Source organism: Acomys russatus, chromosome 24, assembly GCF_903995435.1.
Source record: "Acomys russatus chromosome 24, mAcoRus1.1, whole genome shotgun sequence".
Taxonomy (NCBI): domain Eukaryota; kingdom Metazoa; phylum Chordata; class Mammalia; order Rodentia; family Muridae; genus Acomys; species Acomys russatus.
Window position 1 is genome coordinate 53,309,008 of NC_067160.1, and position 18,948 is coordinate 53,327,955.

General features: G+C 55.4%; 2 protein-coding genes across 3 annotated transcripts; one reads left to right on the forward strand and one right to left on the reverse strand.

Moving 5' to 3' along the window:
• The first annotated feature begins 679 nt into the window (after positions 1-679).
• On the forward strand, positions 680-3,618 carry Zdhhc12 (zinc finger DHHC-type palmitoyltransferase 12). 2 transcript variants are annotated; one of them, XM_051166891.1, is made up of 5 exons: positions 680-821; positions 2,149-2,285; positions 2,644-2,721; positions 2,902-3,068; positions 3,164-3,618. In XM_051166891.1, exons 1-5 carry the CDS (start codon positions 722-724, stop codon positions 3,483-3,485), a joined length of 804 nt encoding a protein of 267 aa, XP_051022848.1. In that variant the 5' UTR covers positions 680-721; the 3' UTR covers positions 3,486-3,618. The 2 variants fall into 2 exon arrangements, with proteins under 2 accessions (XP_051022848.1, XP_051022849.1); XM_051166892.1 differs by having other exon boundaries at positions 2,905-3,068.
• A 296-nt stretch (positions 3,619-3,914) lies between these two features.
• On the reverse strand, positions 3,915-17,763 carry Pkn3 (protein kinase N3). The gene is made up of 22 exons (XM_051166888.1): positions 17,633-17,763; positions 15,781-16,009; positions 15,424-15,569; positions 14,086-14,197; positions 13,853-13,980; positions 13,533-13,716; positions 12,037-12,183; positions 11,849-11,958; positions 11,594-11,737; positions 10,162-10,237; positions 9,919-10,081; positions 9,710-9,809; positions 9,548-9,618; positions 8,352-8,415; positions 8,119-8,210; positions 7,450-7,626; positions 6,463-6,525; positions 6,206-6,282; positions 4,760-4,902; positions 4,566-4,673; positions 4,325-4,405; positions 3,915-4,226 (listed from the first exon to the last, which is right to left on the reverse strand). Exons 1-22 carry the CDS (start codon positions 17,657-17,659, stop codon positions 4,014-4,016), a joined length of 2,655 nt encoding a protein of 884 aa, XP_051022845.1. The 5' UTR covers positions 17,660-17,763; the 3' UTR covers positions 3,915-4,013.
• Between the last annotated feature and the right edge of the window lie 1,185 nt (positions 17,764-18,948).

An 18,948-nucleotide genomic window follows, 5' to 3' on the forward strand; every position in this document is an offset into this window, starting at 1 on the left:
GCTCCTTCCGACGTTTCAATCACTGGGGATGGGACTGAAAGGGAGTAATTAGGTGGAAGTCAGCTGAACGGGGAAGGGCCTGGGAACAAGAGAAAATCAGACTGGCTGGGCCGAAGTGGTAGCAGGGGAGACAGGTTCTTGCCTTAGAGGCAGGTACTATCACCAACCCCACTGAAGACGCAGAAGTTCAGTAACTTCTCTGGAAAGACATAGAACGTACTATTTCTCTGACTCCAAGCCCGCCATGTGTATTCAGAATCCGCACCAGAACCCTCCTCTTCCCCATCATCCGTTTGCAATATCCGAAAACGAATAGGAGGCAAGTGTGTCGCCAAGGCGCACCCTCGTGCAAATCCTGCCCATCACCCCATGGGAGCAAGCACCCTGTAGCCTCCAGGCATCAAAGACCGGCACGTACGCGCATGCGGGGGTGGGAGCGCCTCAGGCTTCCGCCTCCCGGGCTTTGCAAAAGTACCTGGCCCACAACGGGGCGGAGTTAGGGAGTTACTGGCTGTGCGCGCGAGGGCCCCGCCCTCCGCCTCCTCCGGCACCTGTTGGCCTGAGGGGCCTCGGCTCCCACCCAATAGACAACCTCCCTGAGCCGCTCGGGCCCCGCCCCCGAAGCGGGTCCACCAATCCCCGCGTGGCCACCGCCCATCTGCTCTGCGGCCCCGCCTTTCGCGCGCTTCTTCCGGGTGGTCTGGGGCGGGGCGCCTAAGCCATGGCTCTCTGGGCGCTGCTCAGCCCAGGGGTGCTGGTGCGGACTGGGCACACCGTGCTGACCTGGGGAATCACGCTGGTACTCTTCCTGCACGACACCGGTGAGCCGGACACCGCACGACCCCATGCCCACCCTATCTCTCGTGGTTCGCCTCATGCGTGGGTCTTATCTGGTTCCCCTAATCCTCAGACACACCGAGCTTTGCCCCCATCTCCGCCAGCTCCTCAAGCGTCTTTCTCCCGTGTCTGTTGGGGGGGGGGGCTCTCCGCTCTCTGCTTGATTCCCAAATTGGTCCCTAATCAATCCCAGGACTTTCCTGTCACCGACAGATGTCCATCCAAAGACCACCAGTGCCCATCAAATCCGAGGACCGAGGAGAGGCCCCATCTCCCGTAACCCTGGGCGCTACCCATCCTTCCCAGAAATTACCTAACCCTGAATAAGATTAAGAAATCGCCCGGGCGGTGGTGGCGCATTCCTTTAATCCCAGCACTCAGGAGGCAGAGGCAGGTGGATCGCTGTGAGTTCGAGACCAGCCTGGACTACAGAGTGATTCCAGGACAGCCAGGGCTACACACAGAGAAACCCTCGTCTCAAAAAAATAAAATAAAATAAAGTAAAATAAGAAAAGAAAAATCGACTAGATTCAAGCGCTCTGATCAACTCCCCAAATCCTGAGACAATTAACTGCCCCCCAAACGACCATGATAGTGGGGAGGAGGTCTCCCGTCTTCTCTTGGTAGCATTCGCTCATCCATCTGCTTTTCCCACTATTTCCGCCAGCAGCCCCCTCCCCTGGGTTTCCCTGTGCGAAGCAACAGCCCCCACCAGTGAGGCCTCCACCCCAGCCCCCCCCCCCCCCCCCCCCCCCCCCGCTTTTGACCTTTGTCCTTACGTTTTCACAAGGGAGTCAGCTGCCTTCAAAACCTCCCCTGCTGTCTTTCTTTTTGATTTTTTGTTTTGTTTTGTTTTTGAGACAGGGTTTCTTTGTGTAGCCCTGGCAGTTCTGGACTCACTTTGTAGACCAGGCTGGCCTCGAACTCACAGCAATCCACCTGCCTCTGCCTCTGCCTCTGCCTCCCAAGTGCTGGGATTAAAGCCCTGCATACCACGCCCTCTGCTGTCTTTCAACCAAGGGTCCTGGAGTTGTGTGCAGGCAGCTGTCTGCTGTCAGCATGTTCCCTTCACTTCTCAGTGTCCCCCCTTCTTCAGACTCTACACTGACCGCCATGGGCTGGTCACATGCTAGGACCCTCCTAGGCTGGGCTCCCTGGGCAGCCGCTGGGCCTCCTGGCCCCACCCTGTGGGGGCTGACTCTCTCCCCTTCCACAGCCACCGGGTCTAGCCTGGCCACTCTTCTCCTCCTCCTCCCCTCCCTCCCTCCCCACTTGCCACCAACGGGCCTTATTGTCCTCTGGCCTCTCCAGAGCTACGCCAATGGGAAGAGCAAGGAGAGCTGTTCCTGCCCCTCACCTTCCTGCTCCTGGTGCTGAGCTGCCTGCTGCTCTATCTGGCTGTGTCACTTATGGACCCCGGCTACGTGACTACCCAGCCCAAGCCTCAGGTAACCAGGGACCGAGCGTGAGCTCCAGACCCTTCTTCGGGCCAAAAGGGAAATGAGACCTCAGAAATGTGTCCCTGTGAAGCCCTGAGCAGCATACGTTGTGGGGGCACCTTGGGGCAGCCTCTTGCCCACCCTGTGGTTTTGCTCCTACAATGATGACGTCACCAAGGCCTAAGTGAGGACAGCTGCCTCCCAAAGGCCACCAAGCGTCCAGCGCTCTGCTCTGTGCATAGTAGCTCCCTTCTGCATGGGAGAGGCCCCATAGCCAGAACCAAGTGGTTCCTAAAAGAGATGCCCCAAGTGTCATCAGGGGACACCGCCTCCCCCTCCCACCTCCCACCCTCTATGTCATTTTCAGGAGGAGCCCAAGGAGGAACAGACGGCCATGGTTCATCAGGCCATTCCACTTAGGCGCTGCAGATACTGCTTGGTGCAGGTGAGTGACATTCACGCACTCCTGTGGGAGGGGTCCTGCCAAATTACGACTCCTTGCCTCGCCTCCCCTCAGGGAAGGCCTCCCAAGTTTAGGACCAGACTGTGGCCATTAGCCCTCTCCCCAAAGGAGGACCCAGGGTAGGAGCCAGCAATGAGCCTGAACACCCTGCTGTGCCCACAGCAGCCCCTACGAGCCCGACACTGTCGCGACTGCCGCCGCTGTGTTCGCCGCTACGACCACCACTGTCCCTGGATGGAGAACTGTGTGGGTGAGCGCAACCATCCACTCTTTGTGGCCTACCTGGCACTGCAGCTGGTTGTTCTCCTGTGGGGCCTGCACCTGGCATGGTAGGTGCACTGGGGAGTGCAGACAGTGTGCACACAGGAGCTCCCAGAGCGAGGACTCCCTTTCCTCAGCTCTGGGTCTCCGTCCCTGTCCTTAGGTCTGGCCTCCAATTCTACCAGCCCTGGGGGCTGTGGCTACGGTCCACCGGGCTCCTGTTCGCCACCTTCCTGCTTCTTTCCTTCTTCTCGTTGGTGGTTGGCCTGCTCCTGGCCTCCCACCTCTACCTGGTGGCCAGTAATACGACTACCTGGGAGTTCATTTCCTCACACCGTATTGTGTACCTCCGCCAGCGCACCGGCAACCCTTTTGACCGAGGTCTGACTAGAAACCTGGCCCACTTTTTCTGTGGTTGGCCCTCTGGGCCCTCAGAGAACCTCTGGGCTGAGGAACAGGAGGAAGGCAGTTGCCAGACTGTCTAGGGACGCTAGAGAGAAGGGCTGCCACTGTGCCTAAAAACCAGAGGCTGTGCTAGCTAGGGGTCCGCCGCCCAGTCAGCCTGGGCTCTGTATTCCTTCCTAGGGCTCCCAGCTCTCAGCAGAGCAGCAGACAGGACCCCCCTCCCCCACTCCCCCAGCCCAGAAAGTCCTAAAATAAAAAGACATAAGTTGAGGAGGAGTGCTGGGCACAAAGAGAACCCAGACTCCACCACAACCCCTGGCCTGGCTACCTCAAGTGTACAGTTTTATTAATTTAATGCTCTATAAAGTCAAGTATTAAAAAGACAAAGCAAACTGTATTGCTGTGGGGTCTTTCCTGACCTGGGTACTCCCAGGAAACAGAAGAGTGATGGGGGGGGGGTGGGGTGGTTAGAGACACAGCTCACCTGGTGACACCAAGGGAAGCCTCTATCAGCAGCCCCATGGCAACCACCTGGAACCCCACCCACTCATTAAATACCTGACCCTGGGCGCATGGACAAGCAGTCTGGCAGAGGTGCCGGGAGACCCTTAGGACTCCTGGAACTGCTCAGACACAAAGTCAAAGTCCTGGAAGGCAGCCTGTTGGCGAGCCGTGAGGCGACTTTGGGAGACTGGCGGGGTCAGCGTCGGAGGCAGGCAGGTGAACTCTTCCTCAAAGTAGCGAAGGTCTGCAGAGCCACAGAGAGTAGGCACAAAGGGGGGCTGGACGGTGCGGGCAAGCAAGGCCTGCCAGTTGGTGGTCTGAGGACAAGGGTAGAGGGGGTGTGAGAATGGGGGGGTGGACAGCAGACCCCAGGGGTCACCCAGCCCTCCCACCTCACCAGGCAGTGGAGACTTACGCTGAAGAACGGCTGAACCTTAATCTCCTCTGCATCCCGCTCTCCTGCCCCTAGACGCTTCTCTGGGCACTTCTGGAGGAGCTGGCAGGAAGCCGGGCAGGTGTGAGCTCAGGGCATGCCACTCCAGGTGCTGGCCGCCCCACAGTTACCCTACTTAAGCTGTGCCATAGGGCGCCAAGGTGTTGGCAGGATACACACAAGTCACAGACAGCCCAGCCAAGCCCTGGACCTTAGGACTCACCTTCTGAATGAGTTCAAGCCCTTGCACGGACAGAAAGCGAGGGTATGGGGCATCTGCATTAACGATGCAGTCAAACACCTCCTCCTCTGTGTCCCCCGGGAATGGGCACTGTGGAAATGGGGGTTCGTCAGGCTATCCAGGCTATTCACTGTCCCCACCCCAGATACCCCGGAAGCCACACTCTCAGCACTTACCTCACCCACTAGCATCTCATAGAGCAGCACACCCAGCCCCCACCAATCCACAGCCCGCGTGTAAGCCTCCTGAGTCAAAACTTCGGGGGCCAGGAACTCTGGGGTGCCACAGAAGGTGCTGGTCCGGTCACCAAAGCCAATCCCTGCAGACCAACATCCACACCAATGCCTGCTTCACTGTGGCTCACTCACTATAGCCTCTGGTTATAAGAACCAGTGTGGGGCCGGGCATGGTGGCGCACGCCTTTAATCCCAGCACTCGGGAGGCAGAGGCAGGCGGATCGCTGTGAGTTCGAGGCCAGCCTGGTCTACAAAGTGAGTCCAGGATGGCCAAGGCTACACAGAGAAACCTTGTCTCGGAAAAAAAAAAAAAAAAAAAAAAAAAGAACCAGTGTGGGGGAGGGGCCCAAAGAGATGGCTCAGAGTTTAGAGAGGACCCTGGTTTGGTCCCAGGCACCTACACAGTGCCTTACAACTGTCTGTAACTTGAGTTTCAAGGTATCTGAAGCCCTCTTACGGCCTCTACACACATGCATCTGGTACACAGACATACATGCATGCAAAATACCCATGCACACAAATATTTTTTCTGGTTTTTTGGTTTGTTTGTTCTTTGTTTTCCAGACAGGGTTTTTCTGTGTAGCTTTGGCTGTCCTAGACTCCCTTTGTAGACCAGGCTGACCTCGAACTCACAGACATCTGCCTGCCTCTGCCTCCCCCCAGTGCTGGGGATTACAGGTGTGTGCCACCACGTCCAGTTCACACACAAAAGTTTTATTTGGTTTTTTTCTTTTCTTTTCTTTCTTTCTTTTTTTTTTTTTTTTTTTTTTTTCTGAGACAGGGCCTCTCTGTGTTAGCCTTGGCTGTCCTGGACTCGCTTTGTAGACCAGGCTGGCCTTGAACTCACAGTGATCCGCCTGCCTCTGCCTCCCAAGTGCTGAGATTAAAGTTGTACGCCACCACACCTGGCCCAAAATTGTTAAGTCCAAAAAAAGTTTACTAATCGAAGTCAGAGATGGAGGTGACTTTAGTGGTAGAGCACCTACCTAGCATGTGTGAAACATGGGTTGAAAGCCAGCAATGCAAATACACACACACACACACATTGGGGCCAGCCTTTATGATACCTGATGACAAGGTTTGCTGTGTCCCCTATACTCTGTAGGCCAAGGTCACTGTGGAGCCAGTGACTGGATGAGAAAACTGTCTCTGCTGAATTCATGTGCCAAAGTCCTAAGAGGCAGAACAAATGCCCTCTACACTCCTAACCGTAGACTGTCCGACCAACTACAAATTAGGGAGAGCCAGTGTTACACTCTCAGGTGTTCTAAACACAGGTCAGGAACCAAGGCCAGGGTCAGGGAGCCTGGACACCCTCGAGAGGGGAAGATTTCTGGCAGGCCTGGGCAAGGCAAAAGGATGTGATTCCAGGACAGGCGGCCCTACCTTCCTTGCATAGTCCAAAGTCCGCAATCTTCAGGAAACCCTGGGCATCCAGCAGTAGGTTATCCAACTTGAGATCCCTGAAGGCAGGGTGGTACAGATCAGAGGGGCTGAGAAGGGCTGAGGCCTGGGGCACAGCGGCAGCACGGGGGGGGGGGGGGGGGGACAGCGCGCGTGTGTGTGTGAGTGTGTGTGTGTGTGTGTGTGTAATAGGGGAGGTAGTGACCGTCCACCCCAGCATCCCCTGGGCAAAGACCTACCTGTAAACGATCCTCTTCTCGTGTAGGAACTGCAGCCCCAGGACCACACAGGCCAGGTAGAAGCTGAGGGGTGGTACAGGGAGAATTCAGGCCTGGCGCTAGGAGGCACCAGAAGGTCCTGGCCAGATTCAGGCATGGATAAGACTGTAGAAACTAAAGTCGTGCCTCGGCTGGAAGGATCTAAAGTATCCCAGTGTTGCCATATATTAGTGACCTGCCCTTCCCAGGCTCAGCTATGGCAGAGCTCGGGGTCTAGTGGAGTAGGCCTGCAATCCCAGCTGCTCAGAAGGCTGAGGCAGGAGGACAGCAGGTTTGAGGCCAGCCTGGTCTATATAGTGGAACCCTATCTCAAAGAAACAGCCAGGCGGTGGTGGTGCACGCCTTTAATGCCAGCACTCAGGAGGCAGAGACAGGCAGATCACTGTGAGTTCGAGGCTAGCCAGGTCTACAAAGTGAGTTCCAGAACAGCCAGGGCTACACAGAGAAACCCTGCCCAGAAAAACCATAAAACAAACAGAAAAGGAAACACACAGGACTGGGGCTGGAGCTCAGTGGTAGAGCACTTGCCTGGCATACACTAAGTCCTGGGTTCAATGCTCAGTACGAGCATTTACCCAGCAGCCCGTCAGGGATAACCATCATGACTTTTACCCAGATCAGGATCTGAGAGGCTGGAGAGATGGCCCAGCATTTAAGAGGAAGTACAATTCTCTCCCCCCAATACCCACCCCCCAGAGATGGCTTCCTACACCAAGCAGTCCTCAACAAACTGGCACTCCAGCTCCGGGAGATCTGGTACCCTCCTCTGACCACTGAGTTCCTGCACACATGCACACACACACAGCCATGCGAGGCCATGCATACATACAATCAAAGGAGGATCTGAGACTTGACTCAGGGTCACACACTAGGGTCAGAGTTGATGTGCTGCAGCTGCCGTGCTGTCCCCCTGGTGATTTGCAAGTGTCAAGTCGCCAGGGAACCCACCAGGCCTGGGGCTCCGGAAAGACATCCTCGTTGATCTGCATCATGAGGTCTCCACCCGGCACAAACTCAGTAACAAAGCAGGCATGGCTGGAGGTCTGGAAACAGGCAAGCAGGGACAGCAGGAAGGGGTGCCCTGTGCGGCCCACCGCCTCCAGGATCCGCTTCTCACAGTACAGGCTGGAAGGGGGGACATAGGATGGAACCTCCGTGGGCTGTGCCTTGACACCCACACAACACCTCTGGCTGGCTGGATACTCAAAGAGCTAAGGGGGCAAGTTGATGGTTCACATGGGGTAGACTTAAAACTGCAAAACTGCCAGGTGGTGGTGGTGCACGCCTTTAATCCCAGCACTTGGGAGGCAGAGGTAGGTGGACCGCTGTGAGTTTGAGGCCAGCCTGGTCCACAAAGCGAGTCCAGGACAGCCAGAGCTACAGAGAAACCCTGTCCCAAAAAAACTCGGAAAAAACAAGCAAACAAACAAACAAAAAACTGTAAAACTACCACAGTCCTATTTGTAGACAAGCAGGCGGAGGTGCTAACAGATGAGAGGGTTTGCCTGGTGCCAAAGTGAAAACCAGACCCTGGCCCTTGGGATCGTAAGCTACCTTCTGGAACCCAGACCTGCCACCCAAGGGTTCCAGGGTCAGACACTTGTCAGTGATGCCCACCTGTCCATCTCGTCCCGGCCCAGCACTTCCTGCTTCTTCAGTGCCTTGATAGCGTAGTATTTTCCTGTTCCTTTGTACTGGACCAGGAGGACCTGGGACCAGAAAGAGTTGGGCTCCGGGTGGGAAGGACAGAGAGCCTCCCCACCCAGTACCCCCACACCTCAGCTGCTCCTAGCTAATGCGCTGAGGCTCACCCACCCACTAACGACACTGCACCATCCTCAACCCACTACCTTCCCAAAGTGTCCCCGGCCTAGCACAGCCAAGCATCGGAAGTCCTGAAGTCTGGGGGGTTTCCTGCAAGAGAGAAAGGGCATAGGGGGCTGAGTAGGACCAAGGTCAGGCCTTCCTGTCCCGGCCTAGGCTGTCCCCACAGCTGGAATTTAAAAACTGCATTCAGCACAGAAGGAAGACAGTGAACAAGCCAGTTTGTATACACGAGGAACCAGGGGGTAAGGTGTCAACCAATGTGCACAGTGAGTAAGTCGTGATACAGGCCAGCCTGGGCTACACAGAGAAACTATGTCTCAAAAAATAAGAAATAAATAAAAATAAAAATAAAAAAAGGAAGGAAAGGAGGAAGAAAGAAAGAGAGAGAGAAAAGCCAGATGCAATGGCTAGCCCACATCTGAAATCCCACCACTTTTTTTTTCTTTTAAAGTCTAGTGTTCAGCCTGCATGTACACCTGCACGCCAGAAGAGGGCACCAGATCTCATTATAGATGTTATAAGCCACCACGTGGGTGCTGAGAATTGAACTCAGGACCTTTGGAGGAACAGACAGTGCTCTTACTCTCCAGCTCCAGCCCCGCCACTCTTAAGGTGAGATGGGAGGTGAAGAGGAGAGAGGCAGGTAAAAGTTCAAGTGTGTGTGCAGCCAGCACAGTGGCAGGAATAATGGCACCCTGCCTCAAACACAAAGTGGGCTGAGAGAACTGCCTTCCAAAAAGTTGTGCTTGGCTGGAAAGGTGGCTCAGAAATTAAGAGCACCAGCTATTTTTTCAGAGGACTCTAGTTCAATTCCTAGCACCCACATGGCAGCTCACAGCTGTCTGTAATTCAAGCTGTAGGGATCTGCACTCTCACACGGACATACATGCAGGGTAAATACCAATGAACATAAAATTTAAAGAAATCACTAAAAAGTTGTACACTTCTACACTGGTCAGTGTGCATACACAGGCATACACACACACACACACACACAATCTTTAGAAAAAAGTCTCGCCTGTGGTGGCGCGCGCCTTTAATCCCAGCACTTGGGAGGCAGAGGCAGGTGGATCACTGTGAGTTTGAGGCCAGCCTGGTCTACAAAGCAAGTCCAGGACAGCCAAGGCTAGACAGAGGAACGGTCTCAGGAAAAACCAAAAAGCAAACAAAACAAAACAAAACAGAAAACACTCTCTATATGAGTGGAAGCCATGAGTACCTGGTGGGTAGGGCTGCCAAGGTGGGGGGCACTAGTCCAGTTGCAGGGTCCATGTGGGGGCGCTTGGTGCACTGTGAGGACAGATGGGTTCAGGATAGGGCAGAGTTGCTGCTGCTCTTTCCCTCCTGGTAGCCTCTGGGTCAGTCCCCAGCTATCACTTACAGGAGTCCCTGGGGCTGGTTCTTGGAGCAGATAGAGGCGAGGGGGCTTGGGCGGAGGCTTCATGACTTCTGGAGAGAGAGTCTTCATGGGCAGGAAGTTACTGTAAGAAGGAAATGTCTGAGCCCAGACACACAGGGGCGCGGGGGCAGCCATGAGTAAAGGACAGAGGCTCAGAGGATGAGCCAGGCAGGCTGGGCCAGGTGGCTCACCTGGGGGAAGCAGAATAGGAGGTCCCACAGGTTGCAGTTGGGGGGCACCCCTTAGGGGGACTGACTGTGCTTGGTGAGCTGCAGGGGGGCAGCAGGCTCATGACGAGGCGCCCCCAGGCCGCCATGCTGAGGTTCATCTGGGAAGCCCTCAGGAAGTCCTGGCCTGGAGGAGGCGCATGGGGCTCAGTCTCACCACCCAGATGGTCAGCTCAACCCTCTCCTCACAGGCCCCCTCCCCCATACCTCTCCGCTTAGAGAAGATGCGCCTCTGCCTCTGTAACCGCGGCCTCCTTTCAATGACAGGCTCACAGAAAGTAACCTAAAGGGACATAAACAGAGCTAAAGACTGGCCATCTTCCACCCCACTGACTAGGCCCCAAGTGCCAGCCCCCAATCCCAAGCATGGAGGCATCCAAGTTAGCTGTAACTGTTGACGTGCCACGCCCAGAATCATCCCAGAGAAACTGCCTAGATTGCATGGCTTGTGACCATGTCTAGGACAGGAACTGTCTTGATGGTTGATGTAGAAGGGTCTGGCACACTGTGGGCTACACCAATCCCTAGGCAGGTGGTGCTGGGCTATATAAAGCTAGCCACCCATAAGCGTGCATGTGAGGGGGGCCCGAGAGCTAGCCAGCAAACAGGGTTCCTCCACAGCTTCTGCTCTGAGTTCCTTCAAGATAGGCTATAAAATGGTCAGTGGTGGCACACGCCTTTAATCCCAGCACTTGGGAAACAGAGGCAGGCGGATCGCTGTGAGTTCGAGGCCAGCCTGGTCTACAGAGTGAGTCTAGGACAGTCAAGGCTACACTACACAGAGAAACCCTGTCTCTAAAAACAAGAAAACAAAAAATAAAAAGATAGGCTGTAAGCCGGGTGCAGGGTGTGGGGTGTGATGGAGCAAACTTTTAATCCCAGTACTTGAGAGGCAGAAGCAGGTGGGATCTCTGTGAGCTCCAGGCCAGCCTGTTCTAGTGAGCAAGTTCCAGGATAGCCAGAGAAGAGCTGCTTATTCAAGGTGACGTATGAGGCAGGACCAAGTCAGTATAGGGATGTGAGCTTCCCCCTGGAATTAGCCCCATTCCTCCATTCCCACACTGACATAGGGTGCCAGTGTTTACGATGTATACAGGCATGCTTACCTATGTAGCCAGAGATTGGCGCCACACCAGGTGTCTGCCTTTCCACTTTTTTTTTTCTTTCCACTTTTTTTGTTTTGTTTTGTTTTTCGAGACAGGGTTTCTCTGTGTAGCCTTGGCCATCCTGGACTCACTTTGTAGACCAGGCTGGCCTCGAACTCACAGTGATCCTCCTATCTCTGCTTCCTGAGTACTGGGATTAAAGGCATGTGCCACCACGCCCAGCTCTCTCCACTTTTTTAAATGGGTTTTGTTTTGTTTTGTTTTTTCGAGACAGGATCTCTCACTGAACCGAGAACACACTGGTTCAGCTAGACTGGCTGGCCAGCAAGCCTGGAGGATCCATCTGCCTCTGTATAGCCAGCGGTGACATTAGAAACACGCGCCACCACACCTGGTCTTTACATGGCTGCTAGGGACTTGAACTCAGGTCCTTATGCTTGTACAATGAGCACACTTTACCCACTGAGCCATCTCCCGAACACAAAGTGTCAGTCCTAAAGAACCCCTGTTAGAGGTCAGGGGTCAGTGGGAACCTGGGCAAAGAGCCGCCCCTGCGGCACCAGGCTGAGAGAAAGCTGGTGACAGGCATTGTCCAGGAAGTCCTCAAGCTTCAGAAAGGCCACGCCACACAACTGTCGCCAGTCCCGCCAGTGAACCCCGATCTCCAGCTCTCGGGCCTATGTGGGGAAGACCATGATGAGGGCCAGGCATTGGCATCAGTGGTCACCTGAGTGGCCTCCCCTCCCTGTGGCCAACAGCTAGCCCTGACCACACAAAGCCAACCTTACTCGGTCCAAGGAGATGACAAAAGCCTGGTCCCAGGATTTCTCAGCCACCTGTCCCCATCCTGTTTGGCCCACAACACGGTTGTCAACCTTCAACACGGCCAATACCTCACCTGTAGTGCCAAGGCTTAGATTCAGGACCTATCCAGAGCAGGGGCCCCCACCACCTTCTATGGCAGCTTCTTACTCACTGGCTGGTTCCCCTCCACCACGCTGCTGCCTGGACCTGGTTCGGAGCCAGCCTTCGGAAGGGCTTCCTGCCAGGACAGCCATGGGAGAACGCCCAGGCACAGCTACCAGCAGTTGGTCACAGCCCAAGAGGCGAACCTGTAGTGTCCCTGGTAGGGAGTCGGAAGGGCACTTTGTCAGCAGCCACAAGCAATGGCCCATGGGACCCCAGAGGGATACCACCTACTTGCTCTAGGAGGATTAGGGTTAGGAGTAGCTGATCTAAACCATGTCAATGCCGGGCTGTGGTGGCACATGCCTTTAATCCCAGCACTCAGGAGGCAGAGGCAGGTGGATTGCTGTGAGTTTGAGGCCAGCCTGGTCTACAAAGTGAGTCCAGGACAGCCAAGGCTACACAGAGAGACTCTGTCTCGAAAACAAAAAACAAAAACAAACCATGTCCACAACTAGGCCTTGGTAGGCACCCATCACGCTTAGCAGCCTGACCAGCCCTCCTTCCTGGGGGCCTGCGCAGGGGCAGACGACGCAACAGTTCTGCAAGAAGAGGACTTCCCGCAGAGCTGTGTGGAGCCACAGGATGGGGTAAGCTGCTGCCGCGAGCTCAGGGCCTGGAGGGCACCATGGCCTCAAGTTCACAGGGGCAGGCACAGGAGCCTGGGGCCACGAGCAGCAGGCTGGTCGCCTGCCCCATTCGTTCCCATCTGAACAGTGAGGGTGAGTCCCAAATGGGGACAAAACATATTTAATATGAGATCACTGAGAGTTTTGTCTCAAAGGGTAGAAGAAAAGCAGAGGAAGCATCTGAAACCCAGGAGCTCCCGAGGACAAATAATGGGTCTGGGTAGGCCGGGCCTGGAGGCAATACTTGGAGATCTTATAGAGATACCAAGGGTGGTGTCCAGGCACTCAGTTTAGAAAATGGAGGTTCAAGCCGGGCAGTGGTGGCACACGCCTTTAGTCCCAGCACTCGGGAGGCAGAGGCAGGTGGATCACTGTGAGTTCGAGGCCAGCTTTGTCTACAATGTAAGTATAGACAGCCAAGGCTACACAGAGAAACCCTGTCTCAAAAAACCAAAAAAGAAAAAAAAAAAAAGAAAAGAAATCACATCCACCCTGGCCAAGCTCTGACTGTGTTTACTGCTGAGGTATCACAAGTCATCGCATTCACAAAGCAATCCTATGAGTCAGCACTGTTAGCATTTCCAGCCTTTGTCTACTTATTGGCTCTCTGGGTAGCTCTGGCTGGCCTGGAACTCAGTCTGTAGACCAGGCTGGAACTCACTGAGATCCACCCGCTTCTGCCTCCCGAGACCTGGAGTTAAAGGTGTGCGTTACCGCAGCCGGCGACTGTCATTTCTATGTTAGAGATGAAGGAGAAGCTGAAAATCAGAGCCAAGCAAGGTCATCCAGTGGAACTGAACTCTTTCCCAGAGCGCTTCCGGGTCCTCCCCAAAAGGTCAGGGGCCCTCTGAAGTGAGAGGAAATCCTTGCCACCTACCTGTCAGGGCAATGGGTTTCACAAACGTCCCCAAGGGCTGAGGGTTCCCAAGCAGGGCCATCCGTAGCTCTCGGGTCACCCTGCTGCGCAGAGAATGGGCGGGAGGCAGCTTCTCCAGGAGCATCTCCAGGGCCAGTCGAAGGAGATCCAGCTTCTGGGAAGATTCCTGGAGCTGGGCCTGGGCCTACAAAGGAGACCCAGGCAGAGAAAGACATGAGGTGTTGGTTGAAGGGGTCAGGCTGTGCCTTGAGGTTACAAGCGGGCGGACGGAGTTAAGCTGAGGCGTAGGAAGAGCAGCGAGCCAGGGGACACAGCCTGACCTCGGCCAGTGCCTTGCGGTCCTGCGTTCTCTGGCCACCGAGGAGCTTCACCACGTTCTTGGCACCTGCAGCCACAGCAGCCTCGATTCTCAGCCGGTGCTGCAGCTCCTGGGCCAGCAAGTCAGGGCCTGCAGGGAGGAGAAGAGCCCTTAGGCCTGGCCACAGGGGGTCTCAAACCCCACCCCCACCCCCCTCACCCCCACCCCCTACTCCCCAGCCCTGAGAGGCCTCACCTGGCTCTGGGGACCCGCTGGCCTCCAGGCTGCTTATCTTCATTCGGAGCAGGGCCACCTTCAGCTGGCTGTCCTTAAACATCTGCCCGGCAGCTGCCAGGAGTTTCCTTTCCTGCAGGGATGTGACACTCTCCCCATGAGATCAGGGCTATGGCAGACCACCATAGCCTGGAGCTGAGCCTCCCCTCTTATACCAAGGGTGAGAAGCCTCCCTTGTTGAACTAGGTCCTGGGTGGGGGCTGGGGGATGGGCGTGAGCAGAGCCTGACTCCCTGACAGTCTGACAAGCTGTGTATTAAAGCATCCTGTCGGGCTGGAGAGATGGCTCAGAGGTTAAGAGCACTGACCACTCTTCCAGAGGTCATGAGTTCAATTCCCAGTAACCACATGGTGGCTCACAGCCATCTATGATGAGACCTGGTGCCCACTTATGGCTTGCAGACAGAATACTGTATACATAATAAATAAGTCTTTTAAAAAAATAAATAAAATAAAAAGGCCAGGTGTGGTGGCGCACACCTTTAATCCCAGCCCTCAGGAGGCAGAGGCAGGTGGATCGCTGTGAGTTCGAGGCCATCCTTGTCTACAAAGCAAGTCTGGGACAGCCAAGGCTACACAGAGAAAGCCTGTCTTGAAGGAAAAAAAAATTAAATAAATACATAAATAAGGGCTGGAGAGATGGCTCAGTGGTTAAGAGCACTGCCTGCTCTTCCAAAGGTCCTGAGTTCAATTCCCAGCAACCACATGGTGGCTCATAACCATCTGTAATGTGATATGGCGCCATCTTCTGGCTTGCAGGCATACATGCAAGCAGAGCACTGTATACATAATAACAAATAAATTAATTTAAAAAATATATAAATAAGTAAAAGCATCCTGTCAGGTGGGGCAGTGACAGCAGAACCCTGGGAGCTGGGACTGGCAGCTGGATGGGTATTCTGCAAGCCTTCTGTTGGGCCTTTGGGACAGAGTGTGGACTGAAACCTTGCATCACCCACCCAACTGTACCTCTGCATTAGACCTGGGACTGGGGAACATTTCCCTATTGGCACAGGGCCTGGCTTTGCACTCTTTTTTTTTGGTTTTCGAGTCAAGGTTTCTCTGTGTAGCCTTGGCTGTCCTGGACTCTCTTTGTAGACCAGGCTGGCCTCGAACTCACAGTGACTTACCTGCCTCTGCCTCCTGAGTGCTGGGATTAAAGGCGTCAGCCACCACCGCCTGGCCCTGGCTTTGCACTCTTAACACCTGAGAGCCCAGTCTCTCCCAACAGGTAGCTCAGAAGCCGGGGCCTCTGCCCACCCCCCCCCCCCCCGCCCCATCGCAGAGACCAGCCACTCACCTTGGGGGTGCCGCTGGCACACGTGTGCATCATGTTCTCGGCCCCCTGTTTTACCTTCAGCTCCACCTGCAGCTGCCTCTGTAAGGCCTCCAGGTGCCGAGCCCTTGACTGCTCTGTCCGAGGCTGGGGTCCTGAGGACATTGGCTCTGCAACAGCGCGAAGGGGAACATGTGATCCTACCCACCACAGCCCAGACCTGGAGGGTTTCTCTCCTCCCTTCCTTCCTGGCCACAATGGGCAACATGGATGACACGGGGCGGCCCAGGTGGTCTTGCCTAGTGGTCAGAGCCAAGGCCCAGTGAGGGTCTTCATAAATCTACTGTTCCCTGGGGTCTGTTCGGACTCCTCACTCACCACCGGCTGAGGCCGGCAGCAGAACTTGGGCATGCAGCTCCCGTAGCTCGCCATGCAGCTGCTCCAGGCGGCGGTTGGAGGCCCTCAGCAGCTGCTGTACGTGGCCCAGGTGGCGTCGGTCCGTGGCCACTCGCAGCATGTTCTCCATGCCCTCCTTGATCTTCAGCTCCTTTCGGATAGCTCGGCGGATCCCCTCTTTCTCATCCTCAGGGATCCTCGGGCCAGTCCCAGACTGCAAAGGGCAGAGACTTCTTAGCCCCCACTCCCACCCCCACCCCCACCCCAGGCAGGCAGGACTCCAGCGTGTTTCAGAACTCTGCAGTGACTAGCTCCTGTCTTCCTTTCAGAGCAGGGAGAGAGAGAAAACAGACCAGGTTCCCACGGTGCATCCTGGGTCCTGAGTTCGAGTCCAAAGAGCTCTACCAACACACTGGATTCCCTACCCTTCTTTTGTGGTCCTGGAGAAAGAACCGGGGCTTGGAGGGTGCTAAGTGGGAGCTCTGCCACAGGTCCACGTGCTTTGTCTTCACTCCCACTTTATACAGGAGCGAAGAACAAAGGCATCCTAGAGGATTGGTCCCTGTGTACTGAGAAACAGCAACCCCAATCTCTCCCAGCTAGCCACACTGCTTTCTCTAGGTCCAGGAGGTCCAGTGGAATCTCGGACGTAATACAAAGAATTCAGTCAAGGCCACAGATGCAGGAGGCAGCCGGTGGCCCAAAACACCAACACTTGTTTCTTCTTCCTTTACCAGTGAGGCAGACAGGTGATGAAGCTGGCAGGAAGTCAAAGACCCTCACAGCTGTTCATCAGATCAGAGCACAGAGAGGCAACCCCTCTCTCAGAGGCTGACCTCCATACCCCTGCCCCCTTCCCAGTCCAAGGATCCTGGAAGCCACCCTATTTTTATCCTTCTTACCTCGCTGTGTTCCATCTCCTGAGCCATGAAAGAATGGCTACTCAGTTTAGGGCCCCCCCCCCCACTCCAAGCCCCCAAGCCCAGACTTCAGCTAGGCTGGCTGGTCCTGCCTTGGCTGTCAGAGGGCAAGGGCGAGGCTCAGGAAATCCTTTGACCGCCCCAGGCAAGAAGGCCAGAGCCAAAGGCCTGAGCAAACAAAGCTCTCACAGAGCTGGGGGGACTGCTGGCCACCAGGGTCCTGAGTCACCTCGCTCCTGCTGCAGGGCGGAGGCTCACAGGAAATAGGAAAATGTGTACAAGCCAGATGGGCCAAGAGGGAACTTGGGAGGAAGGGTACTGGGAGGGGTGAGGGCCAGCTTTAAGAGCTGCCTGAGAGACTCAGGTGCACCTACCCACCGCACTTTACCCATACCCTCATGTCCTGACTTGACACTGGGATGCCATCTTCTACATAAAGGTCTCGCCTCCCTTAGGTAGAACATTACCTCTCACCTAAAGTGACACATCTAACCGGAACCCTTCCACATTGTGGACCCTTCGGTAGACCCCAGTTCCCTGCACATTGCTGAGCCAGATGCCTCTGGTGGCCTGTGGGTGTGGTGTGTTTGTGACAACGCCCACTGTGCGCTCTTGGCTCCCCCTTCCCCCCCACCCCGGACTCCTCTTGGAGGGCCGGCAAGCCAGCTCTGCGCTCCTAGCAAGTTTCCACCCGCCTGAAAGTCTCCAAAAGACCGAATTTTAAGGCACTCGAGCACTCCCTGATAGCACATTGCACGGTATCAGGCAGGCTGCCAGGCTGGATCTCCGTCATTTCGTGGACCCGGGTAACAGAAAGTCTTAACCCAGGGCTCAGGCAGAGAGGCCGGAGTCGGGTAAAGATCCGAGCGCCCGGTGCCCTGAGCTGCAAACGCGGCAGCTGCGCGCGCTTGGTTCACCTGGCGCGCCGCCCCCTCCTGCTCCATGGCGCCTCGCCGGCCTGTGCTCTCCTCCACTACGGTTCCGGAAGCCCGGGCCTCAGTGCCAGACTTTCAAACTTGAAACTTCCCGGGAAGCGGCGCCGGACACGCGGGACGGGCGCCCCCTCCGGAGACCCGAGCTCCCGACGGGTGCTGGAGAGCAGCGCCCCCTCCCGGCCGCGCTGGAGCAGCGCCTCGGACCCAGCTCCCGCGTTTGGCCACGCGGATGGGGGGAGGTCCCCTTACTGCGGGGGTCGCTCACGCTCTGGCCCACAACCGATCTTCCTGCAGATGGGAAGAGGGAAAGAGTGCACGTCTGCTTCAGCTTCGCCCGCAGCTTGAGCGGGGAGCCTGGCCTGGGTGAGGAGTAAACCTTGATTCAAATTATGGCCAGGTACAAATAAGATTTGAACCAACTCAAGCTTGGTAGGAGATGCGTTTGCTGACTCAGCTGGAGACAAGGTTCTGACTTTAAGGATGTCCGAAGGGGCTGGGAGGAGAGTTCTGTAAAGTGCTGCAGGCTTAAGGATTCGATCAGTCTCCAGAGTCCTTGTTTTTGTTTTGGGTTTTGTTGTTGTTAGTTTTTTGTTCTGTTTTGTTTTTCGAGACAGCGTCTCTCTGTGTAGCCTTGGCTGTCCTGGACTCCCTTTGTAGAGCAGGCTGGCCTCAAACTCACAGCGATCCACCTGCCTCTCCCTTCTGAGTGCTGGGATTAATGGTGTGCGCCACCACTGCCTGGCTGTTTGTTTGTTTTTAAGATTTATTTATTATGTATACAGTATTCTGTCTGCATGTAACGACTGCAGGCCAGAAGAGGGCACCAGATCTCATGATAGATGGTTGTGAGCCATCATGTGGTTGCTGGGAATTGAACTTAGGACCTTTGGAAGGGCAGCCAGTGCTCTTAACCTCTGAGCCATCTCTCCAGCCCCCTTGTTTTTTTTTTAAAGGTCAGGAGAGAAAGTGAGACTTCTTATGTGGGTGGGATTTGCCCAGAGCATAGAAGGAGACTGGAGGGCTTGAAGACCCTATGGGCTTGGTGGAGAGGGCCAAACAGAACTGTGGTTAGCTTCAGCATTGTCGCCAGCAATACCACACCATCAATCCCAGCCCTTGGGAAGCAGGGGCAGGCAGATCTCTGTGCATTCCAGGCCAACTAGAGCCATACAGTGAGATCCTGTCTCAAAAACAAGACAAAAGCCCGTCCCGGTGCAGGCCTTTAATCCCATCAGGCAGATTGAGTTCCAGCCACACTGGGCTGCACAGCCAGTCCCAGGCCAGCCAGGGCCACACAG

What these genes read in the sequence shown, in the direction of transcription:
- Zdhhc12 (XM_051166891.1), top strand. Translation starts at nt 722, where the DNA reads ATGGCTCTCTGGGCGCTGCTCAGCCCAGGGGTGCTGGTGCGGACTGGG. An exon ending in ACTCTTCCTGCACGACACCG is followed by an intron (nt 822 to 2,148) that starts GTGAGCCGGACA and finishes TGGCCTCTCCAG; the next exon opens with AGCTACGCCAATGGGAAGAG. An exon ending in TGGGGCCTGCACCTGGCATG is followed by an intron (nt 3,069 to 3,163) that starts GTAGGTGCACTG and finishes CCCTGTCCTTAG; the next exon opens with GTCTGGCCTCCAATTCTACC.
- Pkn3 (XM_051166888.1), bottom strand. Translation starts at nt 17,659, where the DNA reads ATGGAGCAGGAGGGGGCGGCGCGCCAG. An exon ending in GCCGGGGACACTTTGGGAAG is followed by an intron (nt 8,211 to 8,351) that starts GTAGTGGGTTGA and finishes TTCTGGTCCCAG; the next exon opens with GTCCTCCTGGTCCAGTACAA. An exon ending in ATGAGATGCTAGTGGGTGAG is followed by an intron (nt 4,674 to 4,759) that starts GTAAGTGCTGAG and finishes CCATTTCCACAG; the next exon opens with TGCCCATTCCCGGGGGACAC.